Here is a 21,404-nt window from a genome sequence, read left to right as displayed (position 1 = left end):
GTTGGGGCTGGGGTAGTGCACAAACATGACGCTGATGAGGCCCAAGCATTGTTGGAAAAGAATTCAGCAGCTGCCACAAGAATCTTGAATCCGTGGGTGAAGACCTTGACTTTCTCTGGGACCAATGTGGTCAAGAACAAAGTAAAATCATGACAACAAACACTGTTCAGTTTTCCAAATATAGGCTATTTTAAATACTCTACATTTACCCTCAAAGACTGACATAACTTAGAATAACTTTTATAACAGCAAGGATGAGAACTAAAACTTAAATTGTAAATACAATTTTATTTATAAAAACAAAGTTAGCTTCAAATATTTTATGAACTAGTAGAATTTTAACCTTTTGTCACATTTCCCAACAAAGTAAATAATTCTTTTTTTCACTTCTAGTCTGTCAGAAGAAAAGTCTTAGCTGAAATGGCCAGAAACTCTGACGCACACTCCGGAGGCTGCTTCCGGGGCACCTCGGCACGGCCGCTTTTCCATCCCGGCCCTCACTTGATGAGGTCCAGCAGGGTTGAAATTGTTTGACATGCTTGTTCCCAGTGCGGTAAAGAAATAGCACTTGAATGTAAATTTAATTTCCTCAGCAAGGCCATTTTTATTTTTTTTTAATTTCTGCAGAAAGGGTACACTCACCAGCAGTTTTGCCACAAGAGTATACTGAGCAAAGGAGACAGGGTCATTTATAACCTGACGCATCCACCCTACTGCTGTGTCCAGTTTCCAGCGGCTGGAACGGGACCTCACATTCTGTATTTGTTCCGATTGGCTAGCAACTTAGAACTTTTTTAGAGAGGAAAAGGCAGAGGAGAACAAAGGAAGGAGGAAGTAACTTGTGGAATGCTGAAAAAAGTAAAAACACCTTCGAATAAAGAAGAGGAACAGGCAATGACCTAAAGCTTGCTTGGACTAGTATAAGCATGCCAGGGCAAATATTTAGGCTAAATTGTGGGAGCTAAGAACATAAAGTACATTGATTTCTTTATTAGGGCTAGCAGATATTTAAGAATGTTAGCACAGGTCTTTGAATAAATTTTGCTTCTAAGAGAAGTTACTATTTATTTCTAATGAGATGGGAAGGAAAGTCTTTGAAGAGGAAACTCTACTTTTTACAGAAGTAGGAACTTAGACTTACAGTTTGCACATTGACAAACTTGTTTTCCTTCCGTACACGAGGGGTTTATGATCCTCTGTTGCAACTGATTTGTCTTATGTAACTTCAAGAGTTACTCGTCAACCTACTTACTATTCTGGACTTTTCGGGAAATGGCAATTTGCCTTCCTATTTAGTGGGAGGGATACTGAGACTGCACTTTTTCTTACCCCAAGAAGTGCACAGTGTCATTGCAATGTCAACATCAGGGAGATCTCAGCCAGTGTGAAATAATTAGATCGTCCACTCAAAATTCTTAGTTACATCTTTTTAATATTTTCTTCACACTTCTTAAAAGCAGCTTAACAAGAATTGCATTAGTCAGGGTTTTCCAGAGAAACAGAAAAGAGAGGAGGAGATGTCCAGAATTGTCTCGTGTAATTACAGAGGCTAGAATCCAAGGAAGAGTGGCTTGAGTCCAGGGGCAGAATTCCCTCTTCCCCTGGGAGGTCAGTATTTCTTCCTTTAAGGCCTTCAACTGATTGGATGAGACCCACCCACATTATGGAGCATAATCTGCTTTACTAAAAGTATACTGGCTTAAATGCTAATTTCATCTGAAAAATACCACAGAATAATGTTGACCAAGTACTGGGAGAGGCCTTTTCCTTCATCTTTTGGTAAATTGCAATCCCTGGGTATATTCACATTTGAAACTCAAATGTGGGCATTGGCTACTGCAGGCCTTTCCCGGCTCAATGGAGTGCAGACAGGGGAGGCACAGGAGTGACTCCATTGTGTGAAGAGAAGACTGATGAGGGCCCGTGTGGCACCTCAGGTAGGGTCTGCACTGTCTGGACTATGGTCAGGCCCCTGCCTGAGCCAGCCCTGCTCTCCAGTGTCCCCAAGGAATCCCTGAAACTAGCATCTCATGGAGGAGATAGACGATGCAGGAGGTCCCCTGTGCCCAGAACAAATGGTACAACAAGGCCCCTCTGTTCCCCAAACTGGTCTCAGCAAACTTTCCCCACAGCTTGGATCTGGGCAGGTCACAGGGCCCAAACCTCATGACCAGCAGTGCTGGACCAGGGGGCTAGAAGGGCAGGTGGAGCTCTCTGACGACATTGTGGAGAGGAAGGGTGCCAGGCAAGGGGTGTCCAGGCAGGGGGTGTCCAGGATACTGTCCTGAGAGCCTCTCCAGGAACAGGTGCCCTTAGGGGCAGAGAAAAAGGCAACCGGGGAGACCAGAGGAGTCTGATGCAGATAAGGAGGGGCTCTGTCCAGTGATGTTTCTCCACAATGAGCTCTCCCGAGGACAAGCAGCCTGCTTTATAGGTGAACCCCATTGCACAGTGAGAAGACGAAGACTTCGGAACTCAGTTCCCTAGAACCTCTTCTCTCCCTGCATAGTCCGGCCCTATTGGTCCCTTCTGGTCTTGAAGGTCTTTAATGGAAACAAACCGCAAGGCCAAGGCCAGACCTGCCTGCCCTTCATGCCCATCTCCACGCAGCAGTTGAGTGTGGACTCTGCCTCCCCTGTCCCCCGAACAGTGAGTCCCCACCAGCCCCTCCAGGGACACAGTGCCAGCTCTGCAGCCCTCCCATCCCTCTGTCCATTCTTCTGCAGGCAGGATGGGCACTGTGGCTGGAGGAAGGCTCCTGATCCACTGCTTTGGGGGAATCTCTGATTTAGCACTCCACAGGGAACCCAACAGAGATCCAAAGCTGAGTACTGATTCAGAGAAAGAACATTTCTGCTAAGCTTAGGGCCTCAGGGAGGACAGATAATTATCTAAAGTTGACAGAACAATCAATTTTCTGGGTCTGAAGTTTACAAACAAAATCCCTCTCCTTTGAAGGCAGATTAGCCGTGGAAACACCTTCTACATTGCCTGCCTAAATGGTTTGTCTCTGCAATCAATCTCTCTATTCTCTCAAACAGAATTAGGATAATTTGCATAATTGTTTCTTGTCTCAGAGAAATCTTACGGGGAGGCTGTCTCCAGATAACCAGCAGCCTGGGCTCCAGGCTGGGTTGTTTCCCGACGCCAAACCCACAGGCAGCCTTGCGGTAAGGCTCCAGGCTCTAGAGCCAAAGGCTCTAGGTCAGAGGCTCCACCTGGGACCCCTGCGCCCTCCCTGCCAGGGCGGCAGAGGGAGCCACATCCCTGAAAGCCTCTGGCTTAGGGACCTCAGAATTCCCACCTCTGATAAGGTAATGAAATGAGCCAAAGTTGGTGAACAAACTGTGAACAAACTGGCCTACAGTGGCTAAAACCAGAGGGAGAAAAATAAGGTGATAAACCCCAAAAACCAGCCATCCTGGGAAGTTTCAAGGGGCTGCATAGGGTTCTACATAGGGTTCAGTGCATGTCACAGGCCCAGCAACCACATCTGCAGCCCCCAGGACCTAATCCCCTTCTACATAGGGTTCAGTGCATGTTAGCAAACACTGGGCTCGATTCCTGCCTAGTCCCTGCCAGATATCCCATGCCCACCTCATTAAGAGAATGAGGCCACACAATCACACCCAGGCCATCGTGGTGATGGAGTGGCTGGGGTCCAACTTGCACACCCTTCATTGCTGGTTCAGAGCCAGCTGTCTGACCACATTCCTACTCCAAGATGGGACTTTGGGGACATTAAAAGGGGTCAGCGACCCTGGTGGACAAAGTTCCAAAACATGGCCAGCTGGTCCCCTAGAAGTTTGGTACATGGGATAAGCCAAGGCTTTTCTTCAGGAACAGGTTTTCCACCACGTCGCTGCCCAAGGCCCAGGGCATCCCCAAGTTTGCGTGAAGCCTGCCTGCCATGTCCACAGCCCATGCTGAGCCCTCCTGGAGCCACTGGAATGCTTGTTCCTGGGCATGTGATAAGCCCAGACAGCTTCCGCCTTGCAGGACAACTGTGTGCATCTGGCAGCAGTAGCCAGAGGGCCCATGGAAGATGGAGGTGAAACCAGATGCTGTGAGAACACTTTATTAGGCAAAACCGCATACTATACAAATGCTTTAAAATGCAGCAGGAGATGTGAAGACACAAATGAACAAGCGCATAGTGACACATGGCTGTCAGAACACAGGAAAGAATCCACACTGCTTCCCCCCTTTACCTAGAAAAGGAGAGTTCTAGGCCACCTCCTCCTCAGCACACTCCTCATCCTCCTCCTCCTCCGCCGTGGCATCCTGATATTGCTGATATTCAGGCACCAGGTCGTTCATGTTGCTCTCGGCCTCGGTGAATTCCATCTCATCCATGCCCTCGCCTGTGTACCAGTGGAGGAAGGCCTTGCGCCTGAACATTGCTGTAAACTGCTCTGAGACACATGTGAAGAGTTCCTGGATGGCCGTATTATTCCCAATGAAGGTGGCTGACATTTTTAGCCCCCGGGGTGGGATGTCACAGACGGCTGTTTTTACGTTGTTGGGGAGCCAGTCAGCAAAGTAGCTGCTGTTCTTATCTTGAATGTTGAACATCTGTTCATCCACCTCCCTCATGGGCATGCGACCCCTGAAAATGGCAGCCGCCGTTAGGTAGTGGCCGTGATGGGGGTCACAGGCAGCCATCATGTTCTTAGCATCAAACATCTGCTGGGTGAGCTCAGCCACAGTCAAGGCCCAGTACTGCTGGCTGCCCCGGCTGGTCAGTGGGGCAAAGCCGGGCATGAAGAAATGCAGCCGGGGAAACGGAACCATGTTCACGGCCAGCTTCCGCAGGTCAGCATTCAGCTGGCCCGGGAAGCGCAGGCACATGGTGACCCCACTCATGGTAGCAGACACCAGGTGGTTCAGGTCACCATAGGTGGGTGTGGGCAGTTTTAGGGCCTTGGAACATATGTCATATAGCGCTTCGTTATCTATACAGAAGGTCTCATCCATGTTTTCCATGAGCTGGTGGACTGAGAGGGTGGCGTTGTAGGGCTCCACCACGGTGTCTGACACCTTGGGCGAGGGCAGGATGCTCAATGTGTTTATGATCCTGTCTGGGTACTCCTCCCGGATCTTACTGATGAGAAGGGTACCCATCCCAGACCCAGTCCCCCCACCCAGGGAGTGGGTCAGCTGGAAACCCTGCAGGCAGTCACAGCTCTCAGCCTCCTGACAACGTCCATCACTGACTCCATCAGCTCCGCGCCTTCGGTGTAGTGTCCCTTGGCCCAGTTGTTTCCGGCCCCACACTGACCTGTAAGACAGTACAGCCAGTCACTCGACGGCCAGGTATACGGTCATCAGTGGTCACCACCATAATGCAGAAAGGGCCAAGTGTCACATGTGAGGTGAAAGCACCATTCGCCCTGCAGGTGGAGCAAATGAAACCCGCTCCCCCAGAGTTACAGGACAGCAGCTTCCCCTGTTAGAAATTAAGACAGGAGTCAAACCTGAGACGGGCTCACAGACCTCGCTGCAGGTGGCTCCTGCCCATTCTCAGGAAAGGCAGTAGCCACGACCCCAGCTCAGCTCCCGACAAGGACATCAGTAGCTCCTCACCTTGAGGAGACACCCGGGCCTTCCTCCCGAAGCCCGTTTAGGACAGGCAGATTGAGCGACTCGACTCGGCGGATAGGAGGGTGTTCAGGGGCCCTGGCGCCACAGTTCCCACAGGATGACCTTGGGGTGTTCCTAGATTTTGAGCTGCCCTGGCTAAGGAGCCGCACCCCAGTCCTCGCCCGCAGCTCACCGGAAATGAAGTTGTCTGGCCTGAAGACCTGCCCGAAGGGCCCCAAGCGCACAGAGTCCATGGTGCCCGGCTCCAGATCCACGAGCACAGCGCGGGGCACGTACCTGCTACCTGCGTGGGGAGGGAGGGCATGAGCGAGGGGAGAGCTACGTTCCCAGGAGGGCGGTGGGGGAAGGACGAGGGTCTCACCGCTGGCCTCGTTGTAGTACACGTTGATGCGCTCCAGCTGCAGGTGGCTGTCCCCATGGTAGGTGCCAGCGGAGTCGATGGCATGTTCATCAGAGATCACCTCCCAGAACTGCAACAGACAGGAGGGGCCAGACAGGCCGGGGCTGAGTCACGGAGGCGCCCCAGCCCCTCTCCCACCCCCACCCTCATCCACACCCCCATCCCTAGGCCGCCCTGTCCCTGGGGTCCACCCCAGCCGCCTCACCAGCCGCCCAGTTCCACCGTCCCCGACAGGGAGCCCAGGGGCCGCAATGCAGGGGCACCGCTCCCGCCACTGCCAACATCTTCCCCGGCCACCCGGTAGGCCCGGGCTGGGCCCTCAGAGCCCCGGCTGCCAACCTTGGCCCCGATCTGGTTCCCGTACTGCCCGATCTGCGTGAGCACAATCTCCCTCATGGCTAAGGCAGGATTAGGGCGGCAACAGAAGCGCGAGAAGGAGGAGCAGAGGCGCAGCGACCCAGCCCGCCCTCCGCTAACGCTTAAATAGCCCCGCGTCCACCTCCCTCAGCCTCCGATTGGGCTCCCAGAATAAGCAACAGCTTTACTTCCACACAGGTGCACCCACCTGTGAATCCCTTGGCATTGAACGTCTGTTGGAGAACTCAGGTATCCTTGCTATGGTCCCTTCCACGTTGGGGAAAGCTGCTCAGCTGAAGAACTTCCTCCCACGTCTTTAGTAAGACTAAATTCCTAGCTGAGCTGAAACTGATTTTTCCTCCCATGTGGGAGGGGAAGACTCTTGTTTCCATATTCACAGAGTGCCTTTGCACCTGTCCCAGATTGATGACATATTTTTGTAACCGATGAGTCTTTTCATCTATTAGGAGATCTGTGGTTAGGAAAGGCCTTCCACATGTTAACTCAACAGGACTTAATTATACGTTTTACTTTGGAGCAGTTCAAACCCGCAGTAAGCTATGGGTGTTAGAGATAGTCAGGCCTCTGATTTAGCTAGTCTTCTTTAGGATTAGCCCTTTCACCTTTCCAGAGGACTGCGGTCTCCAGCAGAGTGAAGGTAATATTGGATTCTTAAAGCTGAGGATAGGTGTTGGGTTACGCCTGCTGTGAAAGATGGGCCATTGTCACTTTGCAGGCTTTTGGATTACCCAAACTGAGGAGTTATTTCTTCTGGTAAACATTTTTCAGATGGGGTGGGGAATGCCTCGATCTAACCAGTGAAGGTATCAGTAAGCATTAGCAAATATTTGAATCTCCTGCAGAAAGGCTTCAGGGTAAATTAGAGTTGCCAGTTCTCATGTAGATAGGTTCCTCAATTTTGGACAGGTTTAACTGGAGAAGGAGAAAATTGCTGGCCGTTTGGGTCATGTCAGGCACAGAGCTCACAGGGCTAAGTCACCTGTTTTAGTGTCTTGAAAAGATTTACCCCTATAAACAAATGAGACATTAACAGAAACAAAGAATCCCTTCTAGGGTGAAAAGAATCATGAAAGTGCTGAGTTATACTCCTGTGTTTGGTACTTGGCATTAGTAATTTATTACCATCATTCAGCCCGAGGGGCCCTGGACTGAAATGCAATCCCTGGACCATTTTTGTTCTTCTTCAGGGTATTCCGGCCCAGTTCTATGTATGCTGACCAGCACGCCCACAAGCTTCATTGGCCCTTTCAGTGCAGGGGCCTTGGCTGTGGCATCTACAAGGGCATTTCCTTTTACATGGTCAGTCTCTCTTTTGATCTCCTCTGCAATTAATTATAGTCACTTTTTGGCAGCAAAGCAGCATTCTAACAAGCTCAAAATCTGAATGATGTTGTATGGAAAAGCCCTTTGGGGTCAGGAGTCCCCACCCATTCCAAATTGCAGCATAAGCATGAAGCACTAAAAAATCAGACTTGGAATCAGTGTAAATGTTAACTTTTAAATCCTTTCCAACTGCAGGGGCCTAGTAAGTTCAATTAACTCAGCTTTTTGAGCTGAGGTCGAGGCCAGCAAGGCTTGTGCCTTGATTCTCTTGTGCTGACTACTAATAGCATATCTAGCCCTCCTGTTTTCCTGATGCATAAAAAAACTTGCATCTGTTAACCACTCTTCCTTGGGATGGTCAAGGGGCTCATCACTCCTACGTCTGGCCTGCTAGAATAAATTTGTTTCATAACCTGTGACATGCTTTGGCTGTGTCCCCAGTCAAATCTTATCTTGAATTATAGCTCCCATAATTCCTACATATCGTGGGAGGGGCCCAGTGGGAGGTAATGGAATCGGGGGATGGGTCTTTCCCATGCTGTTCTCGTGACAGTGAATAAGCCTCATGAGATCTGGTGGTTTATTTATTTATTTATTTTTGAGACAGAGTCTTGCTCTGTTGCTCAGGCTGGAGTGCATTATCGTGATCTTGGCTCACAGCAACCTCTGATTCCCGGGTTCAAGCGATTCTCCTGTCTCAGCCTCCCGAGTAGCTGGGATTACAGGTGCCCACCACCATGCCTGTCTAATTTTTGTACTTTTAGTATAGACGGAGTTTCACCATGTTGGCCAGGCTGGCCTCGATCTCCTCACCTCAGGTCATCCACTGCCTTGGACTCCCAAAGTGCTGGGATTACAGCTGATGGTTTTATAAAGGGGAGTTTCCCTACACAAGCTCTTTTGCCTGCTGCCATGTAAGAGATGTGACTTTGTTCCTCACCTGCCTTCTGCCATGAGTGTGAGGCCTCTCCAACCACGTGCAACTGTGAGTCAATTAAACCTCTTTTTTAATAAATTACCCAGCCTCAGATATGTCTTTATTAGCAGCGTGAGAACAGACTAATACAACCTGTATGCCAGAAAGGCTGGGAGCACCTGTGGACTCTGACAGGTAAGTAGCTGGGTTTATGGTTTGCCAGGCTTTAAGGGTTATGTCTGGAGGGTCGGTCTAGCAATAAGGCCTCACACTTTCATAAATATTCTCCTATTATCCACTGGTGCCCTTTAGCTTCTAGGACCACCTTCCCTTGTTGTGGGGTCAAAAACCTGTAGGTGCTGTTCTAATGTTAGTTTATTAGCTTTGCCAACTAGAAAAGTGGTAGCAGCAATAGCTCTAAGACATCAAGGCTAAAAGTCAGAGGATCACTAAGGAAAGTAAAAGCTAAACTGTTTGGGGCCTCTTTCCTGGGGCAGCCTCCAGACTACTGCAAAACGGAGGCGGTGGGCAGAAAGGCAACAATATGCAGAGCACTCAGGTGAGGGACAAAGCACAAGGTGGACAGTCCAAAAACAGAAAGTGGCAAACATCTTGTTTAGCCAAATCCATTCTTCTCAATATTCCCCAGGGCCTCTAACCCTGTGGGCTTGGCCTCTAATCTGAGTATGACACCCCCAGGTCTCTAACTTTGGGCTGAGTCTCTCACCCTAATATTATACCCTAGGGCCTCTCACTTAAGTAATAGTGGGTAATCATTCTTGCCAACCTGAATGGCTTCGCGACTCTAAAAGACAGCCCACTTGCCAGCTGAATGATTCTATGTGGATTGTTTTCCTTGGAGTGGGGGTCTTGTCTTGGTGTCCCTTCATGGTGTTGCTGAAAGATTTTGCTGGAAAAGAGGTTCCTGATACAGACCACAAAGTAGGATTCTTAGATCTTGTGCAGTAAAAAATTTGAGGTGAGTCAGAGAGCACAGTGAAAGAAGCAAGTTTATTAGAAATGACTCCATTACAGAGTTGGACATCCTCAGAAAACAAGAGCAGGAATGCATTGTCTTTTGTTAGTGTCTGTACTCTAACTATAAAGAGAAAGAGTTATAATTACACTTGGAAGGTGCAGATGTACTCACTAAAGTCGGGGCTATTGGTTTTAACAGTGACCATTAACCCGTTAACCTAAGCTAGCTCGTTAATATTATCTTTAACAAAAAATGCTGCACTCCTAGGACATTTATACATTTTTCAGGCTTGGTGGAAGATGTCTTGTATGGCCATAAATATTCTGCAATTGTAATCTGTGGCCAGTAAAAAAATGTGGCTATTTCCAGACCATAGGTATTAACCTTCTAGATGCCTTGTGAGTACCTAGCTACTCATATTAAGATAGAGAATTCTAGTCATGTTTATTAAACTAGAAGCTTGATAACCATGAGTTCCTCTAACACAGCAAGTCTACTCCTCAAGGAGAAAATGCATTTCTCAGGAATTTTGTGCATTTTGTATGGTGGCATTTGGTATGTTTACCAAAATGGCAGAAAAGAGTGAAATTAGTCCTCAAAGATTTCTCAAGATTGGATATAAAGTAAACAAAATGATTATAGTTAATATGCAAGTTGACACAGTTGATATGCAAAAGAAATTTTGTTTGAAACACAATGAGATTTTTATTTTTATTTATTATTATTATTTTGAGACAGAGTCTTGCTCTACTGCCCAGGCTGGAGTGCAGTGCACCATCTTGCCTTACTGAAACCTCCGCCTCCCAGGTTCAAGTGATTCTCCTGCCTCAGCCTCCCAAGTAGCTGGGATTACAGGCATGAATCACCACACCCAGCTAATTTTTGTATCTTTAGTAGAAATGGGGTTTCACTCTGTTGGCCAGGCTGGTCTCAAACCCCTGATAACAAGTGATCTGCCCACCTTGGCCTCCCAAATTGCTGGGATTACAGGCATGAGCTACTGCTCCCAGCCACAATGAGGCTTTTAAATAATTCTGATTTCCTGCTGTTGAGCAGGGAGCTGAGCAAATTCAACAGATCATGAGCCTAAAGTAGGAGAAGACTGAGGACAAACTCTAGAACACATGTGATTAAATTAATTACAATGGAAACCAAATCAAATTTAATAAGGCCATACCTCTTAGTTTCAAGATGTTTCCCCTCATTTTGAAATGTGGTGTTATTCAGTGGAAAAGAAAAATAGTGTTTATCTCCAGAGTAAAGAACAGGGTTCCCTGCAGGGACTGACTGACTGAGAGCTATGGCTCAGGATTAAAAATTCTCTTTTTTCCACTTACAAACTAAAAATTAATTTCTAAGCCCCTATTGACTAAATGGACCCCCCTTCTTGGATAAGGACATTCCAAAGTTACCCTGAAAAGCTAGTTCAAGCCATGGGTCACACCTGCCTCGTTAGACTCTCCTCCCTTTGGTTTTAATTGTAATTTTTAATTAATTTTTATGGGTACATAGTTGGTGTATATATTTATGGGGGTACATGACATACTTTGATACAGGCATGTAACAAGTAATACATAATAAAAAACAGGGTATCCGTCCCCTCAAGCATTTATAGCTTGTGTTATAAACAATCCAATTATACTATTTTAGTTTTTATAAAATATATAATTAAAATTTTTTTTTACCATAATCACCCTGTTGTGCTATCAAATACTGTCTTATTCATTCTTTCTAACAATTTTTTGTACCCATTTCACATCCCCACTAACCCCCTGTTCCCCCACTGCCCTTCCCAGCCTCTGGTAAACACCCTTATACTCTCTATGACATCAATTATTTCAAATTTTAGCACCCACAAATAAGTGAGGACATGTGACATTTTTCTTTCTGTGCCTGACTTATTTCACTTAACATAAAGCCTTTCAGTTCCATTTCTGTTACTGCAAATGACAGACTCTCATTCTTTCTTATAGCTGAATAGCACTCCATTGTGTATATGTACCACATTTTCTCTATCCAGTCATCTGTTGATGGACATTTAGGTTTCTTCCAAATCTTGGCTATTAGCAACATTTGTTTTTGACTGACTTCTGGATAAAAGCCACCTTAACTGAGGTGAAATGATATCTCATTTTGGGTTTGATTTGCATTTCTATAATGATCAGTAATGTGGAGCACCTTTTCACTTGCCTATTTGCCATTTGTATGTCTTCTTTTCATAAATGTCCATTTAAATTTTTGTCCACTCTTTAATTGATTATATTTTTTCTATAGAATGTTTTGAACTCAATATATTGTAGTGTATTAGTCTGTTTCTGCACTGCTATAAAAAAACTGAGACTGGGTTATTTATCTATTTATGTATTCAGATGAAGTCTTGCTCTGTCGCCCAGGCTGGAGTGCACTGGTATGATCTCGGTTCACTGCAACCTCCACCTCCTGGGTTCAAGCAATTCTCTGCCTCAGCCTCTTGAGTAGCCGGGATTACAGGCACCTGACACCATGCCCAGCTAAGTTTTGTATTTTTAGTAGAGACGGGGTTTCACCATCTTGGCAAGGCTGGTCTTGAACTCCTGACCTCGTGATCCACCCGCCGCAGCCTCCCAAAGTGCTGGGATTACAGGCATGCACCACTGCGCCTGGCGAGACTGGGTAATTTATAAAGGAAATAGGTTTAACTGAGTCACAGTTCCACATGGCTGGGGAGGCCTCAGGAAACTTACAATCATGGCAGATGGGAAGCAGGCACCTCTTCCATGATGGCAGGCGAGAGAGCATGTATGTGAAGCAAAGGGGGAAAAGCCCCTTATAAAACCATCAGATCTCATGAGAACTCACTCATTATCAGAAGAACAGCCTGGGGGAAACCAACCCCATGATCCAATCACCTTCTACCAGGTCTCTCCTTCAACACCTGGGGATTACAATTCAATATGAGATTTGGGTGGGGACACAAAGCCTAACCATATCATGTAACTATTAATTGCTTTTCAGATGGGTAATTTACAAATATTTTCTTCCATTCTGTGGGTTTTCTCTTCACTTTGTTTATTGTTTCCTTCACTTTAAAAAAGCTTTCTGACTTGCTGTAATTCCATTTGTCCATGTTTGCTTTGGTTGTCTGTGCTTATGGGGAATTATTTAAGAAATTTTTGTCCAAACCAATGCCCTAAAGAGTTTCCCCAGTGTTTTCTTGTAAAATTTTGATAGTTTGAGGTGTTAGGTTTAAGTCCTTAATTCATTTTAATTTGATTTTTGTATTTTGCAAGAAATAGGGTTCTAGTTTCATTCTTCTGCCTATGGCTTGCCAGTTTTCCCAGCCCTATTTATTACTGAAACTGTCTTGTTTTTTGTTGTATGTTATTGACACTTTTGTTGAAAATTAGTTTAGCTGTATGAGTTTGTTTCTAAGTTCTCTATTTCATTCCATTTGTCTTTATGTCTTTTTATTCTAGTGTCATGCTGTTTTAATTACTATAGCTTGATAGTACAATTTAAAACCATGTAATGGGATTCCTACAGTTTTGGTTTATATACTCAGAATAGCTTTGACTATTATGGTGTTTTGTGGTTCCATATATATTTCAGATTTTTTTTCTATTTCTGTGAGGAATGTCATTGTTATTTTGATAGAGATGGCATGAAATGTATAGATTGCTTTGGATCATATGGACATTTTTTAAAATACTGATTCTTCCAATCTGTGAACATAGAAATAACTTTCCATTTTTTTGTCTTCTCTTTCATTTCTTTTATCAGTGTTTTACATTTTTAACTGTTGAGAACTTTTATTTCTTTGGTAAATTCCCACACATTTTGTTTTATTTGTGGCTATTTCAAATAGGATTACTTTTTTGAATTCTTTTTCAGTTTGTTGACTGTTGGCATATAGAAATCCTACTGATTTGTATATGTTAATTTTGTATTCTGCAAATTTACTCGTTATTACTTCTAATAGTTTTTTGATGGAAATATTATGCCATTCTCACATTTCTGTAAAAACAATCGGTGACTGGTTAATTTATAAAGGAAATAGGTTTAATTGGCTCATGGTTCTACAGGCTGTACAGAAAGCATAGCACTGGCTTCTGCTTCTGGTCAAGCCTCTGACAACTGACAATCAAGGTGAAAAATAAATCCAGTGCTTGCACATCACATGGTAAGTGTGAGGGCAGGGGGGAAGTGCTACACACTTGTAGATAACCAGCTCTCATGAAAACTTACTATTGTGAGAATGGCACCCAAGGAAATGATGCCAAACTGTTCATGGAAATCCTGCCCTCATGATTCAATCACCTCCCGACTAGGCCCACTTCCAACATTGAGGATTACATTTTAATATAAGATTTTGGTGGGAACACATACCTAAACTATATCATTTTGCCCCTGGCCATTCCAAGTCTCATATCCTTCTCATATTTCAAAATACAATCATGACATCCCAATAATCCCCAAAGTCTTCACTCATTTCAGCCTTAACTCAAAAGTCAAAAGTCTCATCTAAGACAAAGCTAGTTTATTCTTCCTATAAGCCTGTAAAATAAAAAACAAATTAAGTGCTTCCAAGATACAAATGGGGCATAGGCATTGGGTAAATACTCCTATTCTAAAAGGAAGAAATCAGCTAAAAAAAAAAAGAGACCACAGGACCCATACAAGTCTGAAGCCCAGAAGGGGAGTTATTGAATTTTAAGGCTCCAAAATAATTATTTTTGATTCTATGTCCCATTTCCAGGGCACACTAATGCCTTGGGATGTTTAGACCTTGTGGCTTTGCATGGTTCAGCCCCCACAGCTGCTCTCATGGGCTGGTATTGTGTGCCTCTGGCTGGTTTTGTGTGCTTCTGGCTTTTCCAGGTGCAAAGTGCAAGCTGTAGCTAGATCTACCATTCTGGGATCTGGAGGACAGTGATCCTCTCCTCACAGATCTACTAGGCCATGCCCCAGTGGGGAACCCACATGGGGATTGTAACCCTACATTTCTTTGCTGCATTGTTTTAGTAGAGGTTCTCCATGAGGGCTCCACCCTTGCAGCATGCTTCTGCCTGCACACCCTAGCTTTTTTATACATTATTTGAAGTAAAGGTGGAGGCTCCCAAGTCTCAGCTCTTGCATTTTGTACACTCACAGGCCTAACAACATATGAAAGCTACCAAGGCTTATAGCTTGCACCCTCTGAAGCAGTGACTGGAGTTGTAACTGGGCCAATTTGTGCTACACCTGGAGCTGGAGCAGTGGCCAGAATGCAGGGAGCCATGTTCTAAGGCTACCCAAGGCAGCAGTTCCTGGGCCTGATCCCAGAAACTATTCTCTTCTTTTAGGCCTCAGGGTCTGTGATGGGGGGCTGCCTTTTAGATTTCTAAAATGCCTTCAATTCCTCTTCCCCATTGTCTTGGCTATCAACACTTGCTTTTTTTTTTTAAGTTATACAAATATCTCTAACAAGTGATTGCTCCACAGCCTGCTCGAGTTCCTCTCTTGTAAAAGCTTTTTATTTTTCTGCCACATGACTGGGATGCAAAGTTTTTAAGCTTTTACGCTATGCTTCCCTTGCAAGTAAAAATAAATTACAACTTACTTTTTTTTGCTGCAACATGTGAGCATAGGTTGTTAGAAGCAGCCAGGCCACATCTTCAATGCTTTAGTGCTTAGACATTTTTTCAACAGAAACCCTAAATCATCACTTTCAAATTCAAACTTTTATATATCCCTAGGGCATGACAGAAATTCAGCCAACCACTTTGCTAAGACAACATGAATGACCTTTGCTTCGATCCTAATAAGTTTCTAATTTTCATCTGAGACCTCCTCAGCTCAGCCTTCACCATCCAGATCACTATCAGCATTTTCGTCAAAGCCATTCAAAGTTAAGAAAATCTCAACTTTCCCTCATTTTTCTGTCTTCTTCTGAATCCTACAAACTCTTCCAACCTCTGCCTGTTTACCCAATTACAAAGCTGATTCCACATTTTCAGGTATTCTTATAACAATTTTCCACTCCTTTGTGCCAATTTTCTGTATTAAGCTTTTTTCCCATCACTATAAATACCTGAGGCTGGGTAATTTATTTTTTAGAAAGGAGGTTTAAGTGGCTCATGATTCTACAGGCTGTAGAGAAGACACAGCACTGGTATGCACTTCTGGGAAGGCCTCTGGAAGTTTACAGTCATGGCAAAAGTTGAAGCAGAATCTTGCACATCATAGGGCAAAAAGCAGGAGAAAAAAAACAGAGGGGCGAGTTGTTACACACTTTTAAATAACCAGGTCTTATGGGAACTCACTCACTATCATGAAGATAGTACCAAGTGGGATGGTGCTAAGCCATTTATGAGTAATCCACCCCAATGGTTAAATCACCTTTCACCTGGCCCACCTCCAACATTGAGAATTAAATTTGGGAGGGGACACACATTAAAACCCTATCAGAGGAGTCTTTACGTTTTTCCAAATATAAGATTATATCACTGGCAAAAACAATAATTTGACTTCTTTTCCAATTGGGGTGCCTTTTATTGCTTTCTCTTGTCTGATTGCTCCAGATAGGAATTTCAGAATTATGTTGAATAACAGTGGTAAAAGTGGATATTCTTGTCATCTTCCAGATTTTACAGGAAAGGCTTTTAGTTTTTCCCCACTTAGTATGATACTAGCTGGGGGTCTGTCATATATGACTTTTATTATGTTGAGATATGTTCATTCCATACCCAGTTTTCAAAGGGTTTATTATTAAAGAATATTAAATTTTATCAAATACTTTTTAGCATAATGGAAATGATTATATGGATTTCATCCTTCATTCTTTTTTTTTTTTTTTGAGATGACGTCTTCCTCTGTCACCCAGGCTGGAGTGCAATGGCATGATCTCAGCTCACTGCAACCTCTGCCTCCCGGGTTCAAGCGATTCTCCTGCCTCAGCCTTCCAAGTAACTGGGATTACAGGTGCCCACCACTCCACTCGGCTAATTTTTGTATTTTTAGTAGACATGGGGTTTTGCCATGTTGGCCAGGCTTGTTTTGAACTCCTGAACTCAGGAGATCCGCCTATCTCGGCTTCCAAAAGTGCTGGGATTACAGGTGTGAGCCACTGCACCTGGCCCCTTCATTCTATTTATATGATATATCACATTGACTGATTTGCATGTCGAACCATCCTTGTATCTCTGGGATAAATTCCACTTGGTCATTATGAATTACCTATTTATGTATTGTTTAATTGAGTTTGCTAGGTTTTTTGCAAATTTTTGCATCAATATTCTCAGATATGGGCTCATAGTTTTCTTTTTAAATGTGTCTTTGTCTTGTTTTGATATCAGTGTAATACTAGCCTCAAAGAATGAGTTTGGAAATGTTCTTTCCTTCTCTATTTTTCAGTCTGGTCCTACAGACATTTTTTTATTATGGCTTTAATTTTGTTACTCATTATTGGTCTGTTCAGGTTTTGGATTTTTTCCTAGTTCATTCTTGGTAAGTTATGTGTGTCTAAGAATTAATTTCCTCTAGGTTTTCTAATTTGTTGGCATACAATTACTTATAGTAGCCACTAATGATCCTTTGATTTTCTGAAATGTTACTTGTAATGTCTCCTTTTTCACCTTTGATTTTATTAATTTGTATCATCTCTGTTTTTTAGCTAGCTGTCTAAATATTCATTAATTGTTTTACTTTTCAAAAAACCAACTTCTTGTTTCATTGATCTTTTGCACTGTTTTCTTCATTTTATTTCTGCTCTAATTTTTATTATTTCTTTTCTTCTAATTTTGAGTTTTGTTGGGCCTTTTTATTCTAGTGAATTAAGATGTATTGTTAGGTTATTTATTTGCAGCTTTTCTGATTTTTATATAGGCACTTACAGTTATAAATTTTCCTTTTATAATAGTACCTCTTTTACCATATTCCACAGGTTTTGCTATGTTATGTTTCTATTATTTGTTTCAAGAAAATTTTCCATTTTCTTTTTAACATTTTTATTGACCTACTGATCATTAAAGAGCATATTGTTTAATGTCCAAGTGTTTGTATAGTTTCTGAAATTCATTTTTTAATTGATTTCTAGTTTGTTCCATGGTGGTCAGAGAAAATGCTTGATATTACTTCAATTTTTTAAAATGTTTTTAGACTTGTTACTTAATATATGGTCTATCCTTGAAAATAACCCATGTGCAGAGAAGAACAATGTGTATTCTGCAGCTGTTGAATGAAATTTTCTGTAAATATCTATTAGGTTCATTTGTTATACTGTGCAGATTAAGTCTGATGTTTCTTTGTTGATTTTCTGTCTGGAAGGTCTATCCAATGACTAAAGTAGGGTATTGAAGTGTCCAGCCATTATTGTATTGAGGTCTCTTTCTTTAGCTCTTATAATATTTGCTTCATTTATCTAGGTGCTTTAGTGTTGGGTCCATATATATTTCTTATTATATCCTCTGGAAGAATTGATCTCTTTATTATTATATAATGACTTTCTTAATATCTTCCTACAGTCTTTTGTTGAAATCTATTTTTGTATGGTATAAGTAAAGCTATTTCTGCTCTTTTTTGGTTTCTATCGGCATGGAATAACTATTTCCATTGTTTTATTTTCAGTCTAAATGTATCTTTACAGGTAAAGTATTTTTTTGTAGGTCATAGATTATTGTCTTGCTTCTCTATCCATTCATCCACTATTTGTCTTTTGATTGGAGTATTTAGTTCATGTACATTCAATGTTATTATTGATAAGCACTTACTCCTGCCATTTTGCTACTTGTTTTCTGATTGATTTTTATCCTCTCATTGTTCTTTTCTTTCTTCCTGTCTTCCTTTTAGTGAAGGTGATTTATCTTTTAATATTATCTAATTTATTGCTTTTTACTTTTTGTACATCTGTGGTATGCTTTTTGATTTAAAATTACCATGAGGCTTGAATATAATATCTTATAACACATCATTTTAGACTGTGGACAATTTAACATTGATTGCATAAACAAAGAAACAAGCAAAGCAACTAATAAAAACTCTACACTTTAACTCCATTGCCATTCTTTTAAACTTTTTGTTGTTTCTCTTCCTTCCCTATTTTACTGTCTATGTCTTGGAAATATGTTGTAGTTATTTTTTATTGGTTTATTGTTTACTCTATTTGAGATTTTTGCACACCATAATTACCATGTTATAATATTCTGTGTTTTTCCATGTGCTATTACTACTGAGTTCTGTACCTTCAGATGACTTCTTATTGCTCACTCACTTTTTTTCTTTCAGGCTCAGAACTCCCTTTCGCATTTCTTGTAGGACAGGTCTGGTGTTAATGAAATACCTCAGTTTTTGTTTGTCGGAAAAGTTCTTATTTCTCTGTCAAGTTTAAAGGACTTTTTGCCAGATACATTATTCTAAAGTAAAAGTCTTTTTTTTTTCCTTCGGCTTTTTTAATATGTCATGCCACTCTCTCAGCCTGTAAATTTTCCCCTGAAAAGTCTGCTGTCAGATGAATTGGAGTTCCATTGAATGTTATTTGTGTCTCTTCTCTTGCTGCTTTTAGAATCATTTCTTTATCCTTAACCTTTGGGTGTTCAGTTAAGTGCCTTGAGGTGGTCTTCTTTGGGTTAAATCTGCTTGATGTTCTGTAACTTTCTTGTACTTGAATGTTGATATCAAATGTTGGGGAATTGTTTTTAATATTATTTCTTTAAATAAATGTTTAATTTTTTTTTTTTTTTTGACAGAGTCTCGCTCTGTAGCCCAGGCTGGAGTGCAATGGCGCGATCTCGGCTCACTGGAAGCTCCGCCTCCTGGGTTCACGCCATTCTCCTGCCTCAGCCTCCCAAGGAGCTGGGACTACAGGCACCCCCACCACGCCCAGTTAATTTCTTTTTGTATTTTTAGTAGAAATGGGGTTTCACCGTGTTAGCCAGGATGGCCTTGATCTCCTGATCTTGTGATCCACCCGCCTCTGCCTCCCAAAGTGCTGGGATTACAGGCGTGAGCCACTGCACCGGGCCAATAAATGTTTAGCTCTTATCTCTTTTTCTACCACCTCTTTAAGGTCAATAACTCTTAGATTCCTATTTTGAGGCTATTTTTTAGATTCTGTAGGCATGCTTTATTTTTCATTCTTTTTTGTCTCCTCTGACTTTGTCTTTTCAAATAGTCTGACTTCAAGTTCACTAAATCTATCTTCTCCTTGATCAATTTTTCTAAGTAACTCTGATGCATTCTTCAGTATGATAATTGCATTTTAACTTCAGGATTTCTGCTTTATTCTTTTTATTTCAATCTCATTGTTAAATTTATCTGATAGAATTTTGAATTCCTTCTCTGCATTATATTGAATTTCTTTGAATTACCTCAACCAGCTATTTTGGATTTCCTGTATGAAAGGTCACATATCTCTATTTTTCCAGGATTTGCCCCTGGTGCCTTATTTAGCTTGTTTGGTGAGGTCATGTTTTCCTGGATGGCCTTGATACTTGTAGATGTTCATCCATATCTGGGCATTGAAGAGTTCAGTCTTTATTGTAGTCTTCACAGTCTGGGCTTCTTTGTTCCCATTAGTTTTGGGAACATTTTCCAGGTGTTCAAAGACACTTAGGTCCCAAGCCCAAAAACACAGTAGCAAACACGTAGAGGTACTGCTTTGGTGGCCTTGGATTAACATTAAGAAAAATTCTCTTGATTTATCAAGTAGAGATTCTTGTTCTCTTCCCTTTCTTTCTCTGAAACCAGCAGTGTCTCTTTCTGTGCTGAGGCATGTGGAGCTGGAGTTGGGGTAACATAAGCACCCCTGAGGCCATCACCACTGAGAATGTGCTGGTTCACACTTGAAGTAGGCATAGAACTTGGTCTCACCCAAGGCCCACTGTAACCACAACTTGGCTACCATATAAGTTTATTCAAAGCCCTAACCCTAACCCTAAACCCTAACCCTAACCCTAACCCTTACCCTGACCCTGACCCTAACCCCTAACCCTGACCCTGACCCTGACCCGACCCTGACCCCTGACCCCTGACCCTAACCCGACCCTGACCCCTGACCCTGAACACTGACCCTGACCCCTGACCTTGAGATAGGAATTTTCTAAACACAACAATCGGCCTCCAGCACCATCTCCATTGTCAGGGCCCAGTGCTTTACTCCTAAGATCACCACCAAGGCATCAATGCTCATTTTCATCACTGTATTCAACACTGTATGGGAAGTTCCATCCACAACAAATAGGAGAGAAACAGAAGTAAAGAGCACTCATATGTGAAAGGGGACAGCAAAACTGTCTACTCACAGATCACATGATCTATCTTACATACAGAAAATCATTAAGAACCCCCAAAATATTATTAAAACTAGTAAAGTAAGCAAAGTTACAACACAAAATCTCAATACACAGTAATCTGCTATATTTCTAGACACTAGAAACAAACAACGTGAGAATGTAATTATGAAAAAAATTCCAGTCTAGGGGTGGTGGCTCACACCTGTAATCCCAGCACTTTGAGAGGCTGAGGTGGGAGGATCTTTTGAACCCAGGAGTTTCAGGCCAGTCTGGGCAACACAGGGAAACCCTCTCTCTACAAATAACTTAAAAATTAGCTAGGTGTGGTGGTGCACGTCTGTAGTCCTAGTTACTCAGGAGACGGAGGAGGGAGGATTGCTTGAGCCCAGGAGGTTGAGGCTGCAATAAGCTGCGTTCACACCATTGCACTCCAATCTGGGCAACAGAGCAAAACCATGCCCAGAGAAAAAAAGAAAGGAAAAAGAAATTCCATTTTTAAAAATCAGCAGGCTGGACATGGTAGCTAACACCTGTAATCCCAATGCTTTGGGAGACAAA

The 21,404-nt window shown here is 43.0% G+C and overlaps 1 protein-coding gene across 1 annotated transcript in view; it reads right to left on the bottom strand.

Annotated features, from left to right (window-relative positions):
* Positions 1–268: 268 nt before the first annotated feature.
* Positions 269–21,404, bottom strand: part of LOC129393119 (tubulin beta-8 chain-like) — a 60,766-nt gene continuing 39,630 nt past the window's right edge. Inside the window, 4 exon segments of the mRNA XM_055092238.2 lie at positions 269–5,198; positions 5,201–5,281; positions 5,777–5,887; positions 5,966–6,074. Coding sequence (XP_054948213.1) covers positions 4,228–5,198; positions 5,201–5,281; positions 5,777–5,837 — 1,113 coding nt within the window. The 5' untranslated portion in view covers positions 5,838–5,887; positions 5,966–6,074 and the 3' untranslated portion in view covers positions 269–4,227.

The sequence above is a fragment of the Pan paniscus genome, chromosome 11, assembly GCF_029289425.2.
Source record: "Pan paniscus chromosome 11, NHGRI_mPanPan1-v2.0_pri, whole genome shotgun sequence".
Classification (NCBI taxonomy): domain Eukaryota; kingdom Metazoa; phylum Chordata; class Mammalia; order Primates; family Hominidae; genus Pan; species Pan paniscus.
Note: the sequence above shows the minus strand (reverse complement) of the source record. Positions and strands in the feature narration are given on the sequence as shown.